General features: G+C 39.5%; 1 protein-coding gene across 5 annotated transcripts in view; it reads left to right on the forward strand.

Moving 5' to 3' along the window:
• The first annotated feature begins 7,261 nt into the window (after nt 1-7,261).
• Nucleotides 7,262-20,395, forward strand: part of SLC35A3 (solute carrier family 35 member A3) — a 43,891-nt gene continuing 30,757 nt past the window's right edge. Inside the window, exon 1 of one of the 5 annotated variants that reach the window (XM_058538620.1) lies at nt 7,262-7,336. Coding sequence is in view for 3 of the 5 variants with exons in the window: in XM_058538622.1 (XP_058394605.1) it covers nt 7,614-7,808 (195 nt within the window). In the remaining 2 variants the exon portion in view is untranslated. Of the gene's footprint in view, nt 7,337-7,550; nt 7,809-7,830; nt 7,868-20,395 lie in introns of those variants that run through there. The other 4 variants (XM_058538622.1, XM_058538619.1, XM_058538618.1 and 1 more) reach the window with 4 other exon arrangements.

The raw sequence follows: 20,395 nt of genomic DNA on the forward strand, positions 1-20,395 counted from the left end.
ACAGAGGTGTTAACCAAGGCTCAGACATTATGTTGTTACATACCGAGAAGTTGCCTAAATATATGGGTATATCACGAAATTTACAGACGGCCCAGGCTACTTTGGTGGCCCCATAAAATTTTTCATATAAATGTTAAAAAGATTTTGTCTTCCCTTCCCAGTGCTGGGCTTAAAATGAAACAAGGTATAGGCTTAGCACCCTGACTCTATAAAGTGAGACTATGGAGCAATTTAAACAAGCAATGGCATTCAGAATCCCAGTGAAATGGCTTATAGGTGAACTAAGGGATCATTATTGTCTCAGACAGACAGAGGTTTCTGATGGCAAATCCAGCAATCAGAGAGGTTCTCCCTTTTGCAAGGGATTGGGGGAATGCAACAAGAGCATTGTCCTTCCAAGAAAGAAGAGGGAAAAAATAAAGTAAAAAGCAGTAGTGAGAAGAAGGTATACAGGCCTGGTCCAGTCATCTTGGGAAAGCTGTCTGCCTCAGATTTTGGCTGCTTCTCTTCCTAGTCAATTTGATTTGGAAGTCTCCAGCATTTGTTCAGGACCCTATGTCAGGTGGAGCCTTCCTTATCTGTGAGATGTGTACCCAAGGCTCGAGTCCCTGAGGTTTGACTGTCATCTAGGTAGCGAGGAGGACCTGGGATAGTCACTTCCAAGGATATTTCAAGGGCAGTAAAAATTGGAAACATTAGTTTGGAGAGTCATAGCCAGATATTTAAGGAAACTAGAAGAATTTAGAATCTAGTCCACCTCATAGGTATATAACAAAACCTTAAAGACAATTAATAGAACTAGAATTTAATGTCTAGAAAGGTGCAAGCATAATTTCTCTTTCCACAATTACCCCCAATTTTATTAAAGATGATCACAGTAAAATTAAATTTGTTTGTATTAAATTTGGCTTAATGATTTATATAAATGCAGCAAGAATAGTGATTGACCATACATGTTCTTTTTTTTTTTTTCCCCCTAAGATGGCTTTGCTGAAACCTTGTGAGCAAGGTACTAGGCTGATTTTTCCAAGTAGTTCCTTAAAGCTGTCTGGTCATATCTGAGTCTACATACATCTCTCTCAAATATGACATTCTAGTCAACACCTGGGTAATATAAGCCAATATTTCCAATTGTGTCCTGTTATAAGGAGAACAGATTCTTATTGAATTTATGCCAATACAAATATTGCCATGAAAAGAATAAGAGTTTCTGAATTCTGAAGGGATTAGGTAGTGAGAAGAAGATAAATGCTTCAGCCTTTGTTGCAAAGATACACTTTACCAAATTGCTGTAAGTTATAGCTTAAAAGAGAGGAGAAAAAGGAGTTCTTTACATCTCAAAAACAAAATGTTAAAGCAATTAGTTTTCCATTAGAGTTTAGAAATTCTTATCCAGATCAGTGTTATGATCTTAAAGTTATCAAAAACCTGTATTCCAGAGTACTTGTCAAAGTCTTTTCTACAAAATTCTTTGAGAATGAAATATTATCTCTATTTGACCAAAGTAACATAAAAAGTTTCAAAGGAAAATACAGAAGGTTACATAGTTATAAGCAAAACTGAACTCCTTTAATACCAAGAAGACTCAGTTTTGGATTCAAATTGTGTTTCTGACAAATAGACTAAGTTGGAGTTATTTTCTCAGGTGGCCAAAAGTTTTTGCCAAAGTTTTTTGTTGTTGTTGTTTGTTTTGTTTTTTAATTTGCATGCTATAGGGATCCTTTTAGAGCTGTTTTTGGAGTCATTTTATCTTTCAGAAGCTTCTGCATACCAATCAAAGAAGGCATTCCATTGTCTTCTGAGAGGTCTGGAATCCTCTCTTTTAAGGGTGTCCCTTAAGGTGGACTTATTTAAAACAGAGGTTCCCCAGATGACTATTACAATTCCAAATTATCCAAAAGTTCACCCATTTTTCCAGAAAGGCATAAGAGCCTGGCACATAAGCCAGGTGGAACCTATCTTGCCTTTGGATTCTCTAAAATGTCTTAACTATGAGGAGCACTGTTTTCTAACAGCCGTTCCAAAACACCAGGAATCACGTGTTTTCCCCCTTTTTAAACAGGATGGGTGACTTACCAAGAAGCTTCAATAAACAGATGGACAGAAACAGAAAGCAAGTTTTCTCTGAGGAGTTTTGGAGTTTTAGATAATATATATTATCAAAAGTCTAGGAAATTGCTATTTAAATTTTTCCTTCTAGTTGTTTATTTGCTTCAGTTAACTTAGAAATAATAATTAGAAGCTTAGCATTTGAACCCTCAGAAGCTCCAATTTTAAAGGGACAAGCTTTCACAGAGGGGAAAAGAGGAAGGTGGTGTTGGGGATGGAGCAAAAGCACAAGATGGCTGCCAGAGTGGAGTCCGAGACATATGGCTGTGCAGGGGCAGAGCCTGAGACAAAGGAGTCTGAGAAGCCAAACAAGATAGTGTCTGAGACAAAGAAGCAGGAGGAGAACATGAGGCTTCATAAGGCTTCATTTTGTTCTCCCTCAATTTTTTAGTTGTTTTGGTTAATTTAGACACGGTATTTTGTAATGAGGCAATTTTAGAGTTTTGTGCATGTTAGAAGCCTCCAGGTACCAATTACAATAAATATATCACTCATTTTGCTTAATTTTAGAGCCGTGGTCTTCCAATTTCATTTTAAGAGAAATGAGTTTGGGGAGACTGAAAGTTGCCCATGATGGCCATTCTAATTCTGGACTACTTTGGGTCAGTTTGGCCCACTTAGTTAAAAAATGTCCATGTAAGGTGCCCAAACATAAAATCAGCTGGGGTCCCTGTAGGGAGGCGGGGTGCCCTCAAAATGTTTAGATAACTGAGATCCCATTTCTTAGTTTTTCTCTAGAACAAAGGAATAATTTTCAAACAGCTTTAACAGCTTGTCACTCAAGCAGCTTGAACAGTTCAAACAGCCTGCAGCCTTAATACCAGCCTGTCCCAATAGAACAGTCCAATTTCATTATGATGGACCAAAAGTTGAATCAAAGAAACTCCAGGGAACAATGTAGTTCCAAAGAACAGTCCCGTCCCTAGGGGAATTGGACTGAAGGTTGATCAATGCAGTTCTAAAGGGACAGTCTGCTCCCAAGGGAGTCAGGCCAAAGGCTGGACTGGCACAGTTCCAGTGAACAGTCCAAAAGTCAGACCAAAGGCTAACCAGTTCCCAGTATGGGAACAGTCTGGTCAAAAAGGAATCAGACCAAAGGCTAGCACAGTTTCAAAGAAACAGCCTGATTCAAAGAGTCAGGCCAAAGTGCTACCTGAGTACTTACAGACAAACAAAGCCTTAACCAGAAAAGGATGAAGCCTTAACACACTTCTCAGATAAAGCCTGGAGAGCCACACATGCAAAGACAGTGGAAGCTTGGACCAGGAGAAAGATCTACCCTCAAACTCCAGGGTTGGCGAGAAAAGCAGCGAGCTCAATGGGCTCTTTTGTGGGTACCACACCTGTTTGCTTCTCAGCCCCGGAGTTGTTGGCGGTCTTCTCTGGATTCTCTGGTGGCCATGTGGGCCACCCACATGTTGACCTTAAACAAATAGGCAGCCAGTTATTTCTCCAGCAAAAACAGGTTTATTCAAAATAAGCAAAGAATTGCAATTCAGGATGTGCATGCTATCATGAACCATAGGCAAATTCAGAGAGACAAAATAAGGGGCTTGCTTTTATAGAGCAAAAGAGGAGTTGGGAGGGGCTGTTCTAAAAGCAAATCCACTGGAGGAAAGTAACAGTTCAGAGGGGTGATGGCTTCTCAATGGCTGATCTGTAACACTTCTCATTGGCTGGGCTGTTGCCAGGAGGGGAGAGAATCCTTCCTTCAGTAGTAAAGTAGTTGCACTTGTTGCAGGAGATGCAAGCCAATGGTTCTTCCTGTTTGGAGTAATTGACACGTATGATAGGACATGAGAGCTCACCCTCCAAGCCTTCCAAACTCCAATTTAGTTGAGGTTTCTTTTACTAATTTCCATAAACCATAGACCCTGTTCTCTTTCTTTCTTATTTGTTGTCTTTTTTTTTTTTTCTTCCTACTGAGTCATAAGCTATTAAAATTCCTAAACTATCAGCATTGGCTCTGCCTGAAAATACTGAATGTCACTTTGTGTGCATAATGCTTGCAGGGTCATCTGCACCAAATATAATTTGATTTGGTCTTAATTGCTCTGGGGCACCACTGGGAAACACAGTTACTGTGCAATATTATAATGCACTCATGCTTGCAATAGGGCTGCCAGATTTAGCAAATACAAATATAGGATATCCAGTTAAATCTGAATTTCTGATAAACAATGAATATTTTTTTAAATATAAGGGTATCCCAAATGTTGCATGTACTAAACAATTATTCATTGTTTATTTGAAATTCGAGTTTAACCAGGTGGCCTGTGTTTTATCTGACAACCCTAATCAAGTACCACTGAGATACACAGTCCTGTTTGGCCCTGGCTGCCCTTAGACCAATATGTTGTTCTCATTTTTCTGTCTTAAGTGTGCCAAAATTTTGCCTTTCAGGTCTGTTTGATAGAGAGGCCAAAGCTGGTCATCTGCCCCACTTTCCCCAGATTGCTGTTTTCTCTCTTTCTTCACGGCCAGCACTACTCTTCACCAATACTTCTTATCTCTATTGCTACTTTTGCTGTCTGCCACCTTTTCCCCCTACTGTGCTCATTCCTTTTCTGTCCCATTTTTTCTTCCTATGACAGCTAAATGTAGTGTTTTAAAGCATGGACTTCAAAGGCAGACAAATTAGGGTTTGAATTCTAGTTTAGCTTTCAGTAGATATAGGAACTTCAGTAGGTTACTTAACGTCTGTAAGCTTCAATTTATCCTTCTGTAAGTACAGGTAATACTGCCTACTTTTTAGAGCTGTTGTGAGGGTTAAATGAGATGATATAGGCAAACTACTCAAAGGTATAATCGTTATTGGATTGTTATTGTTAAAAGCACTTTGGGCCTTGGGTACTGACTTGACTTCTGTGTATGTGCCGGGTGCCTAGACTTGCAGTTCAGGCTTTGCTGACATTCTTCCCTGGTGAGCTTTTGCACTGCCCAGCTTGTCTTTAGCATCATTACCAACCAGTACAGTTCAGTTCAGCAAATATGTACTGAGTTCCTACTATGTGCTAAGCACTGTGCTGGGTGCTAGAGATCCAGAAATAAACAGGATAGCACTGACCTCAAGGAAAGTGTTGGGCAGAAAGGATAGATATAAAACAGATAACAATACAATGAAGTGAAATTATCTGCATATGCACAGGATGCCTCAAGATGCTTTGGGACCACAGAGAAGTAGTTCAGACCCCTGTGAGGAAGGAGGCAAGAAAAGCCTTCAAGTCTGTGATAACATCTAAGCAGAGAATTAAAAGATGAGTGGGGCTAGCTAGAAAAAATATATGAGGGAGCAGTGAAAACCTATTCTATACTTAGTGAACAGCATGAGGGATAGGAATAGGTGCTATGAATGGCATATACTGGGAAACTCAAAGTAGTTCAGTATTACTAGTGTATAAATTATAAAGCTAGGAAAGGCTAATGAAAGTACTACTTTCCTTTGGTCATCAGTTTTGGGGCTCTTATCTTTACATCAGTTGTGGGTCTCATATATTTGGCCCACAATGTTCATTGTTGCTTTTGTTTGTCGAATTTTGGTCATTTTCAATTTCATGCCTGTCCAAGATGCCAAAGTACATGTTACTGTTTCATAACTATAAGTGCTTCCACTTCTCATTTTTCTCATTTTAAAACTTTCTGAACGGACTAAAAGATCTTTCTTTTCTCTAAAAAATCTATTTATGTCATAAGGTATATTTTTCCTGCTGATGTATTTAAAAAATATTTTAAATCTTTCCCTTTACAACCACACATATTTACTGAGTACCTACTATCTTTTGAATGAATATATTTATTCTAAGATATAGATGCCTGGCTATTATTATTATGTACCAAGATGTTTTAGTTCCAAAATATTTGGACAAATATTAAGATTTAATATACATTACACCATACAGGGATTTTCTCAAGATCCTATTACAGAAAATTTTAAAGCCAATTATTCTACTCTTACACAGTTACTTAATTTTATTTTTCTGCTCTCTCTTTCTCCATAGATCTCTCTTGGACATAGTTTTTTTTTTTTTAAGGCATTTTTTAAAATTGATCTCATAATAGTTTATAACATTGTGAGATTCCAATGTACATTATTTGTCAGTCACCATATAAATGTGCCCCTTCACCCCTTGTGCCCACCCTCCAACTCACTTCCCTCTGGTAACCACCAAACTGTTCTCTCTGTTGGACATAGTTTTAATCATTTGCAATATAAAGAGATGTAGGTTTTATGTATAGCGACATTGTGTTAAGGGATTGTGTTACACAGATGTGTTAAGCAGCTTTAAGGGATAATGCTACGCAGCTATTGATGCTCAAATTTGACCTAGAATATTAATTTCAGCCTGTACAGCACCAGAGTGGGCTGCAGTGGTCGGAAGGCTTCCAACAAAGATGGTGGAAGGCCTTTAAAAGATTATGTTGTGTAAGGGATCCATGAAGCCAGAAAGGGGTTAATCCCTTACAACTCCGAGATCCTCTGGCCCCATGTGCTCTTTTTTTCCTCTCCTGGTTAATGGCACTAGGCCCACGGGTGGTGCCGCTTTGGGCTCCGCTGAGCCTCAAGGCCTCAGCCAGGGTGGGAGAAGGGGTCATTTCCAAGTGAACAAGCTTTCTCCCGGATTACTGGGTGGCAGCCAGCGCCAGAGCGAATCTGGTGTGTTTTCAGTGTCAGTGACAGTCATTTCTAGAAGCAGGTTTATTTGCTTTGTAGACCCGCCTCCCCAATCCCTCACAGGGTACTTTGCCCCAAAGGACTTTGCCTTTTCTTTCGCAGTTGGACACACTGGCACCCTCCGCAACCGGACAGTCCCACAGAGCCCGCGACAGGAGTCACTCCACCTGCCTCGTCCCCTTAGGACACGTCTAGCAGAAGTCAGTGCCCCGAGGGGTTACGCGACGGTGAAGCTGGCACTGGAGGCTGCCCGCGCAGCAGCCCAGGCACCTCGCCTTCGAGACGGAGCTGGCAAGCGCCAAGCTGGAGCCGCCAGAGCGGAGCCGGGAACGGCGTTTGCCCGGGCCGAGGCGGAAGCCGGAGCGTTTGGGCGACAGGACCGCGGGAACCCGGAAACGCCTGGGCCGCACGGGTTTGGCGGCAGCGAAGGCAGCAGAGGCGGGCGGCGCTGCGCGTCAAGCGTCTGCGGGGCCCCGCCGGGCTCGGCAGCCTGAGGTCCCCCGCAGAGCTGAGCCGCCGCCCTCAGTGCGCGCAGCCGGCGGAGCTGCGCGGGAGGTGAGCGTGGCGCGCTCCCGGGGAGCGGCGGGCGCAGGGAGGCCGGCGGCTGCGGCGCCCGGCTGGGGCGGCCGGGGCCGCTCCCGGGGCAGGAGGAGGAGGCGTGCGGGGGGCTGATGGGAAGCCTGTCTGAGGGAGGGACGGTGTCGAAGACCTGAAGGACTGGCTCGGTAGGGTGGGAGCGGACGAAGTGACACGTTGTACCTCCGACGGACGACGTGAGGAGTGTGCTGGGTGGAGGAGGAAAAGGGCCCGAGGAAAGGGGTGTGTCAAGCGAATGAAATCGGCAGTGTGTGCCTCCGAGGCTGGGGCGTGCGGAGCCAAGTGGCCGGTGGGCCAACCTGGGGGTCATTCCTTCAGTGAGTGGCCCATGGGCTCGGTGTTTAGCCCTGTGGTAGGCACCGACCCAGCGGACGCGGACCTTATGCTCCAGAAGCCGCAGGGACTTCAAGAAATGGAAAGGGTGTCCTTGGTAAGACTAGGACGTATGCAAGGGCTGTCTGAGGCCAGGTGGGATTCCTATTAGAACAGGTGTGTGTGTGTGTCTGTCTGTGTGTGTGTCGGGGGAGGGTTCTGAGTGTTGAGAAGGGAGGATTTTAATTAACGTTTATATAAACCAATTAAACACCTCTCGGGAGCGCTGGTTCAAATGGATTAAAGAGTAATATTAAATGTGGTCATGGACCTTGCTTAGTAAACCACTTACATTTCATTACTTTACAGAAGACTGAATCTTTTATTATGTTCTATTACATGCAGCTTTTGAAAATGGAACCAGAGTTTGTTTTTTCAATCAGCATTCCACTTTGGTAGTTCAAGATGAAATCTGGGACAGTTTCTCACTTGGTGCTCTTACTCATTTTCACTAGTAAAACTCAGGTTGTTTCCTTTAAGGGAATGACTTCTAAATTTACATTTCTGGTCCTAACTTGCCTCCCAAGTATTGATTCTACTTCTTCAGCATCTCAATTTACTTCTTCCCTTTTTCATTCCCACTACCTCTGTGCTAAACCTGATTCTGCTTTCCTCTTCTTATTTGCACTAGAGCAGTGGTTTACAAACTGGACTTGCTGCCCTCAGCCTGTCCCCCTTCCGGTCACTCTCCTACATACCACTTTTTAAAGCCAGAAGTCTTATGCGTTCTTTGGTTACTCTTCCCTCAGAAATACTCAGTGACGCTCAATTGGCTTCAGAATAAATTTAAAATTATTTAGAGTGGCATTCAAAGTCCTTCCAAATTTGAAGCTGTTCATTGCTCCAGCTGAGCTCAGTCAGAGCAATATGTACCTTTCATTCTTTTTTTTTTTTAATGACTTTACCCCACATATCCTATTTTTTAGCTAAACTGTAGTAGTTACTTTGAAATGTGATTTCTGAATGTGCTCTATGCCTACCTGTCTTGGTCTTTCCTTACATCCTTTTTTCCTACAAGGAAGGCCTTCCTTAACGTCTTTGTAGAAATTCTACTTATTCTTAAATGCCACCTCTTTCTATTTTTAATTTTTTTATTGAGATAAAATTGACATATTACATTAGTTTCAGGTACACAACATAATGATTTGATATTTGTTTATATTGCAAAATGATCACCACCATAAATCTAGCTAACATTCATCATCACATATAATTACAAATTTTTTTCTCCTGATGAGAACTTTTTCCATCTACTGCTTAGCAACTTTCCAATATGCAATACAGGGTTATTAACCATAGTCACCATGCTGTACAATATTCCCAAGAGTTATTTATTTTATAACTGGAAGTTGCCACCTCCTTCTTAAGAAGCTTTCTAAAGTCTACTATTACTCCAAAACATTTTTTTTCTCTTGTGTGCTGGGCTTTATAAATTTTATAATGCTTGTTAAATTTGCATTTTACTATGGTTATTTGAGAAATTTATCTGTACTACCTCAAAGATTTATTACTAGGATCAAATGAAGTACTAAAACATGGAACAGAAAAGCACTTTCAAATACAAGATTATTAATAAAAATCTGAAATAAGCTTACACTACAACACAAGAGTTATCCTTGTCTCTAGGAGCACTGGAGGTTTCTCTAAAGTTTATGTCAAGTCATCTGGCTTCAGCTTGCAGGGCTTTGGGAATAGGGCAGTTTTTGTTCTTAGCAATTCCAGGTCAGAAGAGGGAGAGAAAATTGGAAATGTTAGTTTGGAGAGTCATAGCTAGATGTTGGAGGAAACTAGAATAATTCAGGATCCAGCTCAGTTTACAGGTAGATAATGAAACCTCAAAGGCATTGAATAGCACTAGAATCTGATATCCACAAAAGTGTGCTACTGAAACATAATTTTTCTCTCTACAGTCATCTCCATTTCTACCAAAGATAATCACAGTAAGACTAATTTGTTTGCAGTATAAGTCTAGTCTCATTAAACTTGGCCAGATTATTTGCATAAGGGCAGCAAGAATAGTGATTGACCATATAGGCTCTTTTTAAGTCTGCTTTGCTCGAGCATTTCAGAAGGAGTCTCAGATTGGACTTCTAAAAGCCTTTCAAGGCTAGGAAGCCAAGCCGAGGACTCACCATCAGACTTCTCCTGCAATACCTATAGATCTGAGTGAATTTCTCTCTTCTTGAGATCCCCGAGGAATCCTGAGGTTCTTGAATCTGCCAGGAAGTGACCTTCCTTATTCACGTAGTAAGGCTGGGAACCCTGAAAGCAAGATACCAGGCATTTTTTTTTTAAAGAGAAGTTATTGGCTCTATAAAGTCAACCTTAGTTCCTTAAAGCTGTCTGATCATATCTGATATTATGCACAAATTCACTTCTTTTTAACAAATATGTTTCGATTACTCATGAAAATTTCATGAGACATTGAACAGCCAGCCGTCTTCTTAAGTTATTTTTCTTGCTGACAAATTTTGTAACATAGAAATAACATGAGCTTATTTGACTAGTAAACCCAAGTACAAAAAGTTGTATGTCTGCATTATATTTAATGCTGACAACTCTGGAGACATATCCATGTTTTGTTTGGTTTGGTTTTTTTTGTTTGTTTGTTTTTACTAAACCAACAGTATTCTTATTTACCAAAGAGTACCTGAGTCACATGAACTTAAAAACATTTAGGTTAGTTTCTTTATTTCTCTGAGAGAATATTTGATTAATATAGCACTTCGTTTTCTTTAAGTCAATTAAATTTAACTCTTTTACAAATTAATTTTGGCAATACCATCCAGAAGTGGAGAAATATCACCTGTCTATAATATACATAAACATACAAACACAAATAGAGATCTTATAGCTTTCTTTTAAAAATTTTAGCCATGTGTCAGGTACAATAATACAAAACTCACTAATTTATAAAAGAACAGTTGGATCCAAATTGTGTTTTATGCAAATGGAATTAGATAAGATTACCTGCTGAGATGGCTAAAGCTTTGTACTAATATTTGTGGAAAAGACTTTTAAGATTTTTTCATTTGCCTGGTTTCCAAATAGCTTCCTTTCACTTTTCAGCCTCAGGTAGTTGCTTCTGGGGGTCCCTGGGTCCCTTGAGAGCCCCTGATAGAGGCTAGGGGCCTTAAAGTTCAAGTGACTGTAGGGATCTGAGGGCTGAAGTGGCAAGGGAAAAGTTAGCAGGGGTGGACAGAAGGATGGAGGAGGTAGAAGTTTGAAGGCAGACATATCAAAGGATTCAAGGGAACTGAAGGGAAGATCAAAGGTGGCAAAAGGAGGAAAGAGGAGCAGAAGCAATGGGAAGGAAGAGGTCTTAGAGGAGCCAGTTTGGGGAGATCTTAAGTTTCCAAAAGGAGCCAGTGAAGTTCTAAATTATCCTCAGCAAAACCGTGCCAACGAGAAAGAGGTGGATAGAGTTGGTGGAGCATATAGTCAGCAGGGGTCTGAGGAGAGGATTTCAGTCCACTGAGAAGTTCCCATGGGAGGAACAAGATGAAATAGAACAGAGAAGCCTTAAAAAAAATAGCTCCCATCAGGCTCTGAATATCAGCTTCTAATTAGACTAACTTTTGACCATAGAGCTCCTTTTTAAAAAATTCTTTCAAATATCTTATTATCAGGTTTCAGCCAGGACAAACAGTAAATATTCCCGACAGTGTTGAACTCCTTTTTAAAAATTATTTTTTCCTTTTTTTTTTTAACCAAAGGTATACCTATCAAGTGACTCAAAACCAAAACCAATAAGCCTTTTATGACTTAATCATGATGCAAGAGACATCCTCCAAGAGGGTCCAAGAGAAGCAGCCCTCCTGAGATCCAGAATCACTCCCCAAGATAGCCAAAAAAAAGAAAAACTTAGACAACATGCCACCCACCCACCCCCAGCTAGCAACAGTCAGTTGGATGCTAGCTGCAAAAGGGGTGCAACCCACATTTCTGTCCAGCCATGTTCTTGCAGCCCCCAGTTTGACGGTTGAGCCACTTGCACACACAAGAACCAATACCCTTCATGCCCTGGGTAGGCAGAAAGTCAAGCCAAGTTCTCAGGACACAAAATGAGACAAACAGGAAAGTAATAGCTGTCCCTGGGAAGGCAAGGATCAATAACCAATTCACAAGAGTCACAATTCAGAGAACTAATTTTTACAAATGTTTTTCTCCCACGAATCTGAATTTGGAAGTAAGGGACAGCAACCTTCCTCTCTCGACTGGGCATTACAGACAGAGATCAGGGAGAACTGACTTTGCTAAGAATTTTTACCCATTGCTGGCTTCTGCCAGTTGTCCCAGGATACCATCTGCAGTCTCTGGAGTGAGTAGGGTATCTCAGCAATCCCGTCCTTTCTCCCATCACTGGAAGCTGTAGGGAAGGAAGATAATTTTCCCTCTATCCTTTTGAGTTCTTAACTGAGACCCCTATAACAAAAGACAGATTAACAAGAGAAAAACAAACAGAAGTTTATTAACATGTATACTTCATGTATACATGGGACACACTCAGGGAAAATGAGTAGCTCAAAGAGGTGGCTTTAGAATTCAGGGAATTCTATACCATCTTACTATGGAAAGGGGAGGGGGAGATGTAGGCCTCTTAGGGCAGAGTAAATCGTTTTTAGGAAAGATGAATGGGCCCTCGGAAGAGTAGAAAGGGAAATACAATAGTTTGTGACAAAGTTTGGGTGTGGTGCTGACTTCTAGTCTCCTCTCCAGTGATAAGAGTCAGTTCTTGGTTAGTGAAACTCCTCTGGGGAGGGGATTTACGACAATTGAGTTCCTTTTAGAGGATTTAGGAAGATAAGAGAAGTTCAGAGAAAGCCTCTCCTTGCATTTGCTGTTTTTCAAGTACCTACAGCTCAAAATAATCAATATGCCAAACTGGCATATTTGGAGGGTAGCGTATTCTGCTTCCAGTCACCCCCATTTTATAGATGAGAATACTGAAGGTCAAACAGGTCAAATAATTGGCCCCAGGTCCTGCATATACTCTTTGGGCTGCCTCAGTTATACTTGAAATGGATATAATTTGTATCTTCAAATGTTTCTTTCACTCAGTAGGATCAGTCTGTTGAATGAATGACTGGATAAATATTAGAATCAACTGAAATAATCTCTCAGTTAAAGGCTAATCCTGTCATTCAGTAACTGTGAAGTATAACTTTTGAGCTTCTTCCCTTTTCCTGCAAGTTTTAGAGAGGGAAGTTTCTATTTACTATTAATCTGCTCTGGAATTTTTCTGTGTGTGAAATTGCAAAAAATTGAAGAGTAAATTGTAGACGTGTCTGGGTAACTGAAATAGCTTGAACATCATCAAACTGGCAGTTAATAATGTCATTCATGTGTATGAACTTATTATTAAAGTTTACATCAATATGTATGAATTGGTAGCTTAACATTAGATTTCAATGTTCTAAAAAGCAAGTGTATCCTAAGTACATTCAACTTCATTGTCAAATTTAATGAAGGAGTGTAGTGATGTGGTTGTATATATATATATTTTTTATTGATGTCTTAATAGTTTATAACATTGTGAAATTTTACTTGTACATTATTGTTTGTCAGTCACCATATAAAGGCCTCCCTTCACCGCTTGTGCTCACCACCAATCCCCTTGCCCCTGGTGACCACCAACCAGTTCTCTCTGTCCGTGTGTTAGTTTATCTTCCACATGTGAGTGAAATCATGCGATGTTTGTGTTTCTCTCTCTGGCTTATTTCACTTAACGTAATACCCTCCAGGTCCATCCATGTTGTTACAAATGTGACAATTTTGTCTTTTTTTATGGCTGAGTAGTATTCCATTATATACATATGTGGTTATATATTTTTAATGATTGTTTTTTGGATGTCTTTTACTATGTAAATTTGAGAGTGTTTGGTATATAAATATGAGAGTTTTTACTCAGCTTCTCTATCCAGATTGCCTGCCCAGAACTCTTTCTGGTTTATCATCCATATTGGAGATACCATATCAAATGAAACCAAAGAACCAGTTGCTGTCTAGAGATGAACGTTTTGATTGAAAAGGTATGCTAGGTCAGGTAATATAGTAGAAATTAGAGTCAAGATGAAGCTGAAACTTTTAGGTCACATCAGATAAAATGCTAAGAAAGCTCATTCCAGTAAGAAAGTGTCCACATATGACTTTACACCTACTCTGCCTATTTTTTTCTGTAAAAGCTGGATAAGAAGTTTCTTCTAAATTCATATGTGCTATAAAGCCAATTTTAAACAACATTTTTAGTAGCATTTTCTAACATGCGTAAGTCTTACAAAGGTGTTCGATGAATACTCAAATAAGGCATGGTAGTATTATAACGACTGTATCTGATTTATATCCTTTAATCCTCATAACCATCCTATGAGGTACATACTACTGTCTATCCCCATTTTATAGATGAAGGAAAGGAGGGATAGAGAGGTTAAGTAATTTGCCCTAGTTATGAAGTGGTGGAGACAGAATGTGAAGTTAGGCAATCTGAGTCCAGAGGCATACTCACATGTACTGTGCTGACTGACCCTCTAAAACTTAGACATGCTTGAACACTTAGGCTTTACTGCAAAGACCATGCAGAAGACTTACTGCAAAAATTCATGGGCCATGAATTGGAAGCTTTGACAGAGGGAAATCTTGCTTTGTATCTGAGCTCTGACATGTTATACAAGGCAAGTTATATATTTAATATCTCAGAACCTCAGTTTTTAAATCTGTAAAATGAATGATACCTCCTTTTACAGATTACATGAGATTTAAATGAGATAATGCCTGTAAAGCACCTAGCACAATGTCTGTCATGCTGTAGGTGCTCAGTAAATCTTCTTTTATTAATTTAACTTTGCTTGTGAAGTTACAATTATTAGAAAACATTTACTGAGAACCAGTTTCAGCGTGCATCTGTCTTTTATGTATTATACGGAGAGACTTAATTCACGAGGAGCTCATTCTTCCCTTGTGAGAATTTACGTATTGTGGAGTTTATTTGGTCTTTTATAAATCGAGCATAGAGTAAATACCTATATGCATACATACATAGAGTATGTGGCAGGCACTGGTAAGGAGATGCAACAAATACAGTGATGAATAAAAGAAAGAAATGCATATATGTCAGCAAATTAGTTTGATAACGTTTATGAGTGGTGTTATAAAAGATATGTGCAAAATGGCATGGGAATATCGTAAAGGGAAGGCTTCAGTCTGCTTAGAAGACTTAGGAAAACTTCACTGAGAGAAAACCTGTATTTTGAGGCCCGGAAGATATGGAGAAGTTCACAAGTAAAGAAGAGGAAAGAGTTTTTTTTTTTTTTTTTTTTAATTGATGTTTTAATGGTTTCTAACATTGTGAAATTTTGGGTTGTACATTTTTGTTTGTCCATCACCCCATATATGACTCCCTTCACCCCTTGTGCCCCCCCCCACCCCCACTTCCCGGGTAACCACAGTCCAGTTTTCTCTGTCCATGTGTTGGTTTATATTCCACATATGAGTGAGATCATACAGTGTTTGTCTTTCTCTTTCTGGCTTATTTCACTTAACATAATACGCTCCAGGCCCATCCATGTTGTTGCAAATGGGACGATTTTGTCTTTTTTTATGGCTGAGTAGTATTCCATTGTATATATATACCACATTTTCTTAATCCAATCGTCAGTCGAGGGACACTTAGGTTGCTTCCACTTCTTGGCTATGGTGAACAATGCTGCAATGAACATAGGGGTGTATAAGCCTCTTTGGATTGTTGATTTCAGGTGCATTGGATAGATTCCCAGTAGTGGGATGGCTGGATCATAGGGCATCTCTATTTTTAATTCTTTGAGGAATCTCCATACCGTTTTCCATAGAGGCTGCACCAATTTGCATTCCCACCAGCTGTGTATGAGGGTTCCTGTTTCTCCACATCCTCTCCAACATTTGTTGTTTTTTGTCTTGGTGATTATAGCCATTCTAACGGGCGTGAGGTGGTATCTTAGTGTTGTTTTGATTTGCATTTCCCTGATGATTAGTGATGTTGAGCATCTTTTCATGTGCCTATTGGCCATCTGTATATCTTCCTTGGAGAAGTGTCTCTTCATTTCCTCTGCCCATTTTTTGATCGGGTTGTTTGTTTTTTTGTTGTTCAGTTGTGTGAGTTCTTTATATATTATGGAGATCAACCCCTTGTCAGATGTATGTTTTGCAAATATTCTCTCCCAGCTGGTTGGTTGTTTGTTCATCTTGATTCTGGTTTCATTTGTCTTATAAAAGCTCTTTAGTCTGATAAAGTCCCACTTGTTTATTTTTTCTTTAGTTTCCCTAGTCTGGGTAGGCATGTCATCCGAAAAGATTCCTTTAAACCCAATGTCAAATAGTGTGTTGCCTATATTTTCTTCTATGAGTTTTATAGTTTCAGGTCTCACCTTCAGGTCTTTGATCCATTTTGAGTTAATTTTTGTGAATGGCGATAGCACACGGTCCACTTTCATTCTTTTGCATGTGGCTGTCCAGTTTTCCCAACACCATTTATTGAAGAGACTTTCCTTTCTCCATTGCATGTTCTTAGCACCTTTGTCGAAAATTAGCTGTCCGTATATGTGTGGTTTTATTTCTGGGCTTTCAATTCTGTTCCATTGATCTGTGTGTCTGTTTTTGTACCAGTACCATGCTGTTTTGATTACTATTGCTTTGTAGAAGAGGAAAGAGTTTTTTAAGAGGGATATTTTGTTCAAAGAATGCATGAAGAACAAAGAATGCATGAGACAGGTAATAGTTTATGGCAGGAAATTTAGATTGGGGCCAGATTAATGAGGGGCTGTTTTATGTGAAGGAGTTTATACTGTATCTTCTATTTGGTAGAGGGTCAATTAAACTTCACAAACAGGGAAGGAATGTGATCAGATCTACATTTTATTAAGCTATCTGCTGTATGGAGGATAGATTACAGTTGTGAGAGTCTGAAGGCTGTCCTCATCAGTTAGGAGGCAGAGTGACGTGAGACTTGAACAGTAAATACTAAAGAAGCTAACTGAAATGTATTCATATTCTGTGTAGTTTATAAGCCCATAGTATATATAAACTTTTAAGACTAGGTTTATCAGGGAGTGGTTGCAATTTCATGTATAGAAAGGGTGGTGGTTAAAAAAAACACACTACACAGCATTTGAATTCCAACATTAGAATTTTGTCCTTAGGGGTGGATGGTAATCCACCATTAATTAACCAAGCACAATTAACAGCCAGCATTAAAAAAATGTTTTAAAATCCTTGACAGTTTGTCAGACCATAAATCCGTAAATACCAGCTTGTTCTGTATGTTCTATTAAATTTCAGTTAAATTATTTTCACTGATAAACACGTTTTTCTAAAATTTTTACAATTTGCGAATGCTACAAAGAAAAACATTTTAAGGCCCATCACCTTTCAGGTTTATCCTCAGACTGAATTAAATAAACAGCTAAACATTATTCTTGATTACCTTGTACATTTTAATACTTAAACAATTGAAAAATCATTAGAAAATGCTGGAAACTTGTTAATGTTAGTGCTTGAAAAGCAACACTATCTTATAGAATGATTATATTATGTTTGACTTTCTGCATATGAATAGATATGTTTCAGATAGCATGTTTTGACCCATGTAGTGTACCAGAAACTGGGCAATAAATCATGTTTAAAGGAGTCAATTTGAGAATAGTCCAATATGGACAGAAAACTTAAAATTGGAAATTGTTTTTTAGCTTATAAACTTTATATCTAATCATATGCTATTAATATTTCAGGTTATAAAAAAAAGACACTAATAAAAATAGTGACAATCTGTACTTTCTTTTGCCATTTATGTCCTTTAAAATAGTAAAGAAATTGGTCTTTTCTAAAATAAGCTATAGTAGAAGAATTACTTTGTAACATCAGTCAAGTCATTACCTTCCCTGTAGAAATATTATTGTTAACCATTAAGTTTTGTGAACCAAGTGAATGAGTATTGGATATTCCATGACAGATGATCACTAAAGTAATATTTCATTTATTTGGTATCCTTGATTTGTTACTCAGTCTGGCATTTATTTTAAAAAATATTTATTGAGCACATACTATATGCCAGGAACTATTCTATGCACTCTTCAGTATAACTCAGTTTTCCTGGTAACTTATTAACTCTTTTGAGTACTGAAAACTTCATTTTAACCAGTCTTCCTGCTAAACATATTAAATACTTTCTGCCTGAGTAGACATAGAATGGAGAACAATTAAATTTTTTTAATATATTAATTAATATATCAGTTTCCTGTGGCTGCTGTAACAAATTACCACAGATTTGGTTGCTTAAAATAAGAGAAATTTATTCTCCCACAGTTCTGGAGGTCAGAAATCCAAAGTCAATATCACTGGGCTGATAACCAAGTGTCAGCAGAGCTATGCTCCCTCTGGAACCTCTAGGGGAGAATCCATTCCTTTCTTCTTCCAGCTTCTGGTGGCTGCCAACATTCCTTGGTTTGTGGCTGCATCACTCCAATCTTCAAGGGCAGCATTTTCAAATCTCTCTGTTCCATCTTCGCATTGCCTTCTTCCATTGAGTATCTGTGTTCTCCTCTTCTATTTGTTTTTTCTAAGGACACTTATGTTGGCTCACTCAGCTAATATAGGATAATCTTAACTTAATCTTCCAAATAAGGTAACACAGGTTCTAGGGATTAGGACCTGATATTTTTGGGGACCATTATTCAGCCTACTACACTCCTCAAGCATATTTTGATGTCTGGTCATGTGCTAGAATATAGAGATTATAAAAATATGTAGTGGGCCGGCCCGGTGGCTTAGCGGTTAAGTGCGTGCGCTCCGCTGCTGGCGGCCCGGGTTCGGATCCCGGGCGCACACCGACACACCACTTCTCCGGCCATGCTGAGGCCGCGTCCCACATACAGCAACTAGAAGGATGTGCACCTATGACATACAACTATCTCCTGGGGCTTTGGGGGAAAAAATAAAAAAAAAAAATAAAAAAAATAAAAATAAAAATATAAAAATATGTAGAATATAGGATCCTGAGAACCTGTAAAGTTGTAAACTCAGTTTGCTTTTTATTTCAGCCTACGACAGGATCAGACTTTGGATGTGGTTTTCAGAAATGTTGACTTTGTAGCTAAAGGAGACAAGAAGTTGTTTTAAAACGAGCAGTCATAAAAGCTTTCTGATTCCTTACCTGGACCTTGGGCTGTGAATTTAGGGCCTCAACTTTATTATTTTCTTTCTCCAAGTTTTCTAGTTGATGTAGAAGCAACCAGGGAACAGCGTTATATGTCTGTTTCCAATAAAATGTTTGTGGCAGCAACTACTTGATTACCCAAAGCCTTATCTTGATTACAGTGTTTACAGGTGATCATTTAAGTAATTTTTGCCTTGGCATGGTGAACTACAAGTGTCTCCTTTACCACTGTTAATAGGGTCATTAATGGCCTTAAATCTAGTCAGATCGGAAAACTGATTTCATATTCCTTTTGTTATGGTTCTGTTACCCTGGAACTACATTTGGTACCAAAAACTGTGTCAGTTAGGGTTCACTATTATGGAGTAAGGAATTTATAATAGCACTAAGACCTTTCACAGTTCTGGGAGAAGCAGGGGAAGTAAAGGTCAAAGAAGAGAGTGTTGGAGGATTACTAAAAAGTTGCTAAGCAGCCCCCCGGAAAGACTGGTGCAGGCAGACAAGTCAGAGCTTTCAAAGGAATCGAGGAAGCCAGCCATGTCCTGCAGCCAGAGTAGGACCATACAGTGGAGCTGATGGAAAAGTGTGTGGAAAGCTGGTGCCTCTGCATAGCTGTCTCTCTGTGTCCACAGGCAAAAGTCTAGTGGAGAGCCTGGGCCCACTGTTGCTTAGCAGGGTCAGCAGTTGGGAAGAAGAGCTGACCTAGACCAGGGAAGAGAGGATAAACTGGAACCTGCTGGCACTCTGTTTCTGTTTCACCACATTTAACCCTGAGAATCTTCGGAGAGTAATGGCTCTTTCTTTACTTCTGCCTTCCAAATCTCGTGCAGATTTTCGTTTAGCCAGTTCTACCTTGGCACCAGACAGAGAAGGGAATTTTGGGAAATGTGTTTGAGTTTAACCAAGTTGACATAGTATAATACAAGGACCATAATTTCCCTGATATTTTCCTATTGCACCCTACGTCATAGCAGTTTACACACTTACACTATTTCTTGAATTATTTGAATAATATGTCTTCTGTGATAGAGGATAAGCTCCATGAAGAAACAGATTATATTTGTTTTGTTCTTTGTTGTGTACCCAATGCTCATCCCAGTGCCTGACCATTGTAAGTATATACTAAATATTGATGGTGGGTTGTGGAGAGTTGTGTGATACTTTTATGTTTTACTCCTGCCCCCAATCTCCTTAGTCTTGAACTTTTACTAATGGTTAGTACCTGTGGACCATACCTGGCTTTTACACTCGACTCTATTCTTTGTAGAATACCTTTAATTTCTGCCTTTAGCTGTAAGTGGTGGGAAATGACCACTTACAGAAAAGTGGTAGAGCAGAATAGCACGTGGGTGGGAGACTGGAAGGGTGGGAAGGAGTACATTTTTACATGGCACCACCCATTCGAAGGGGATCTTACAGCTCTACTTATTAGGTCATTATGTTTTCCCAATCATCAACTTTAC

Source organism: Diceros bicornis, chromosome 4, assembly GCF_020826845.1.
Source record: "Diceros bicornis minor isolate mBicDic1 chromosome 4, mDicBic1.mat.cur, whole genome shotgun sequence".
NCBI classification, from domain to species: domain Eukaryota; kingdom Metazoa; phylum Chordata; class Mammalia; order Perissodactyla; family Rhinocerotidae; genus Diceros; species Diceros bicornis.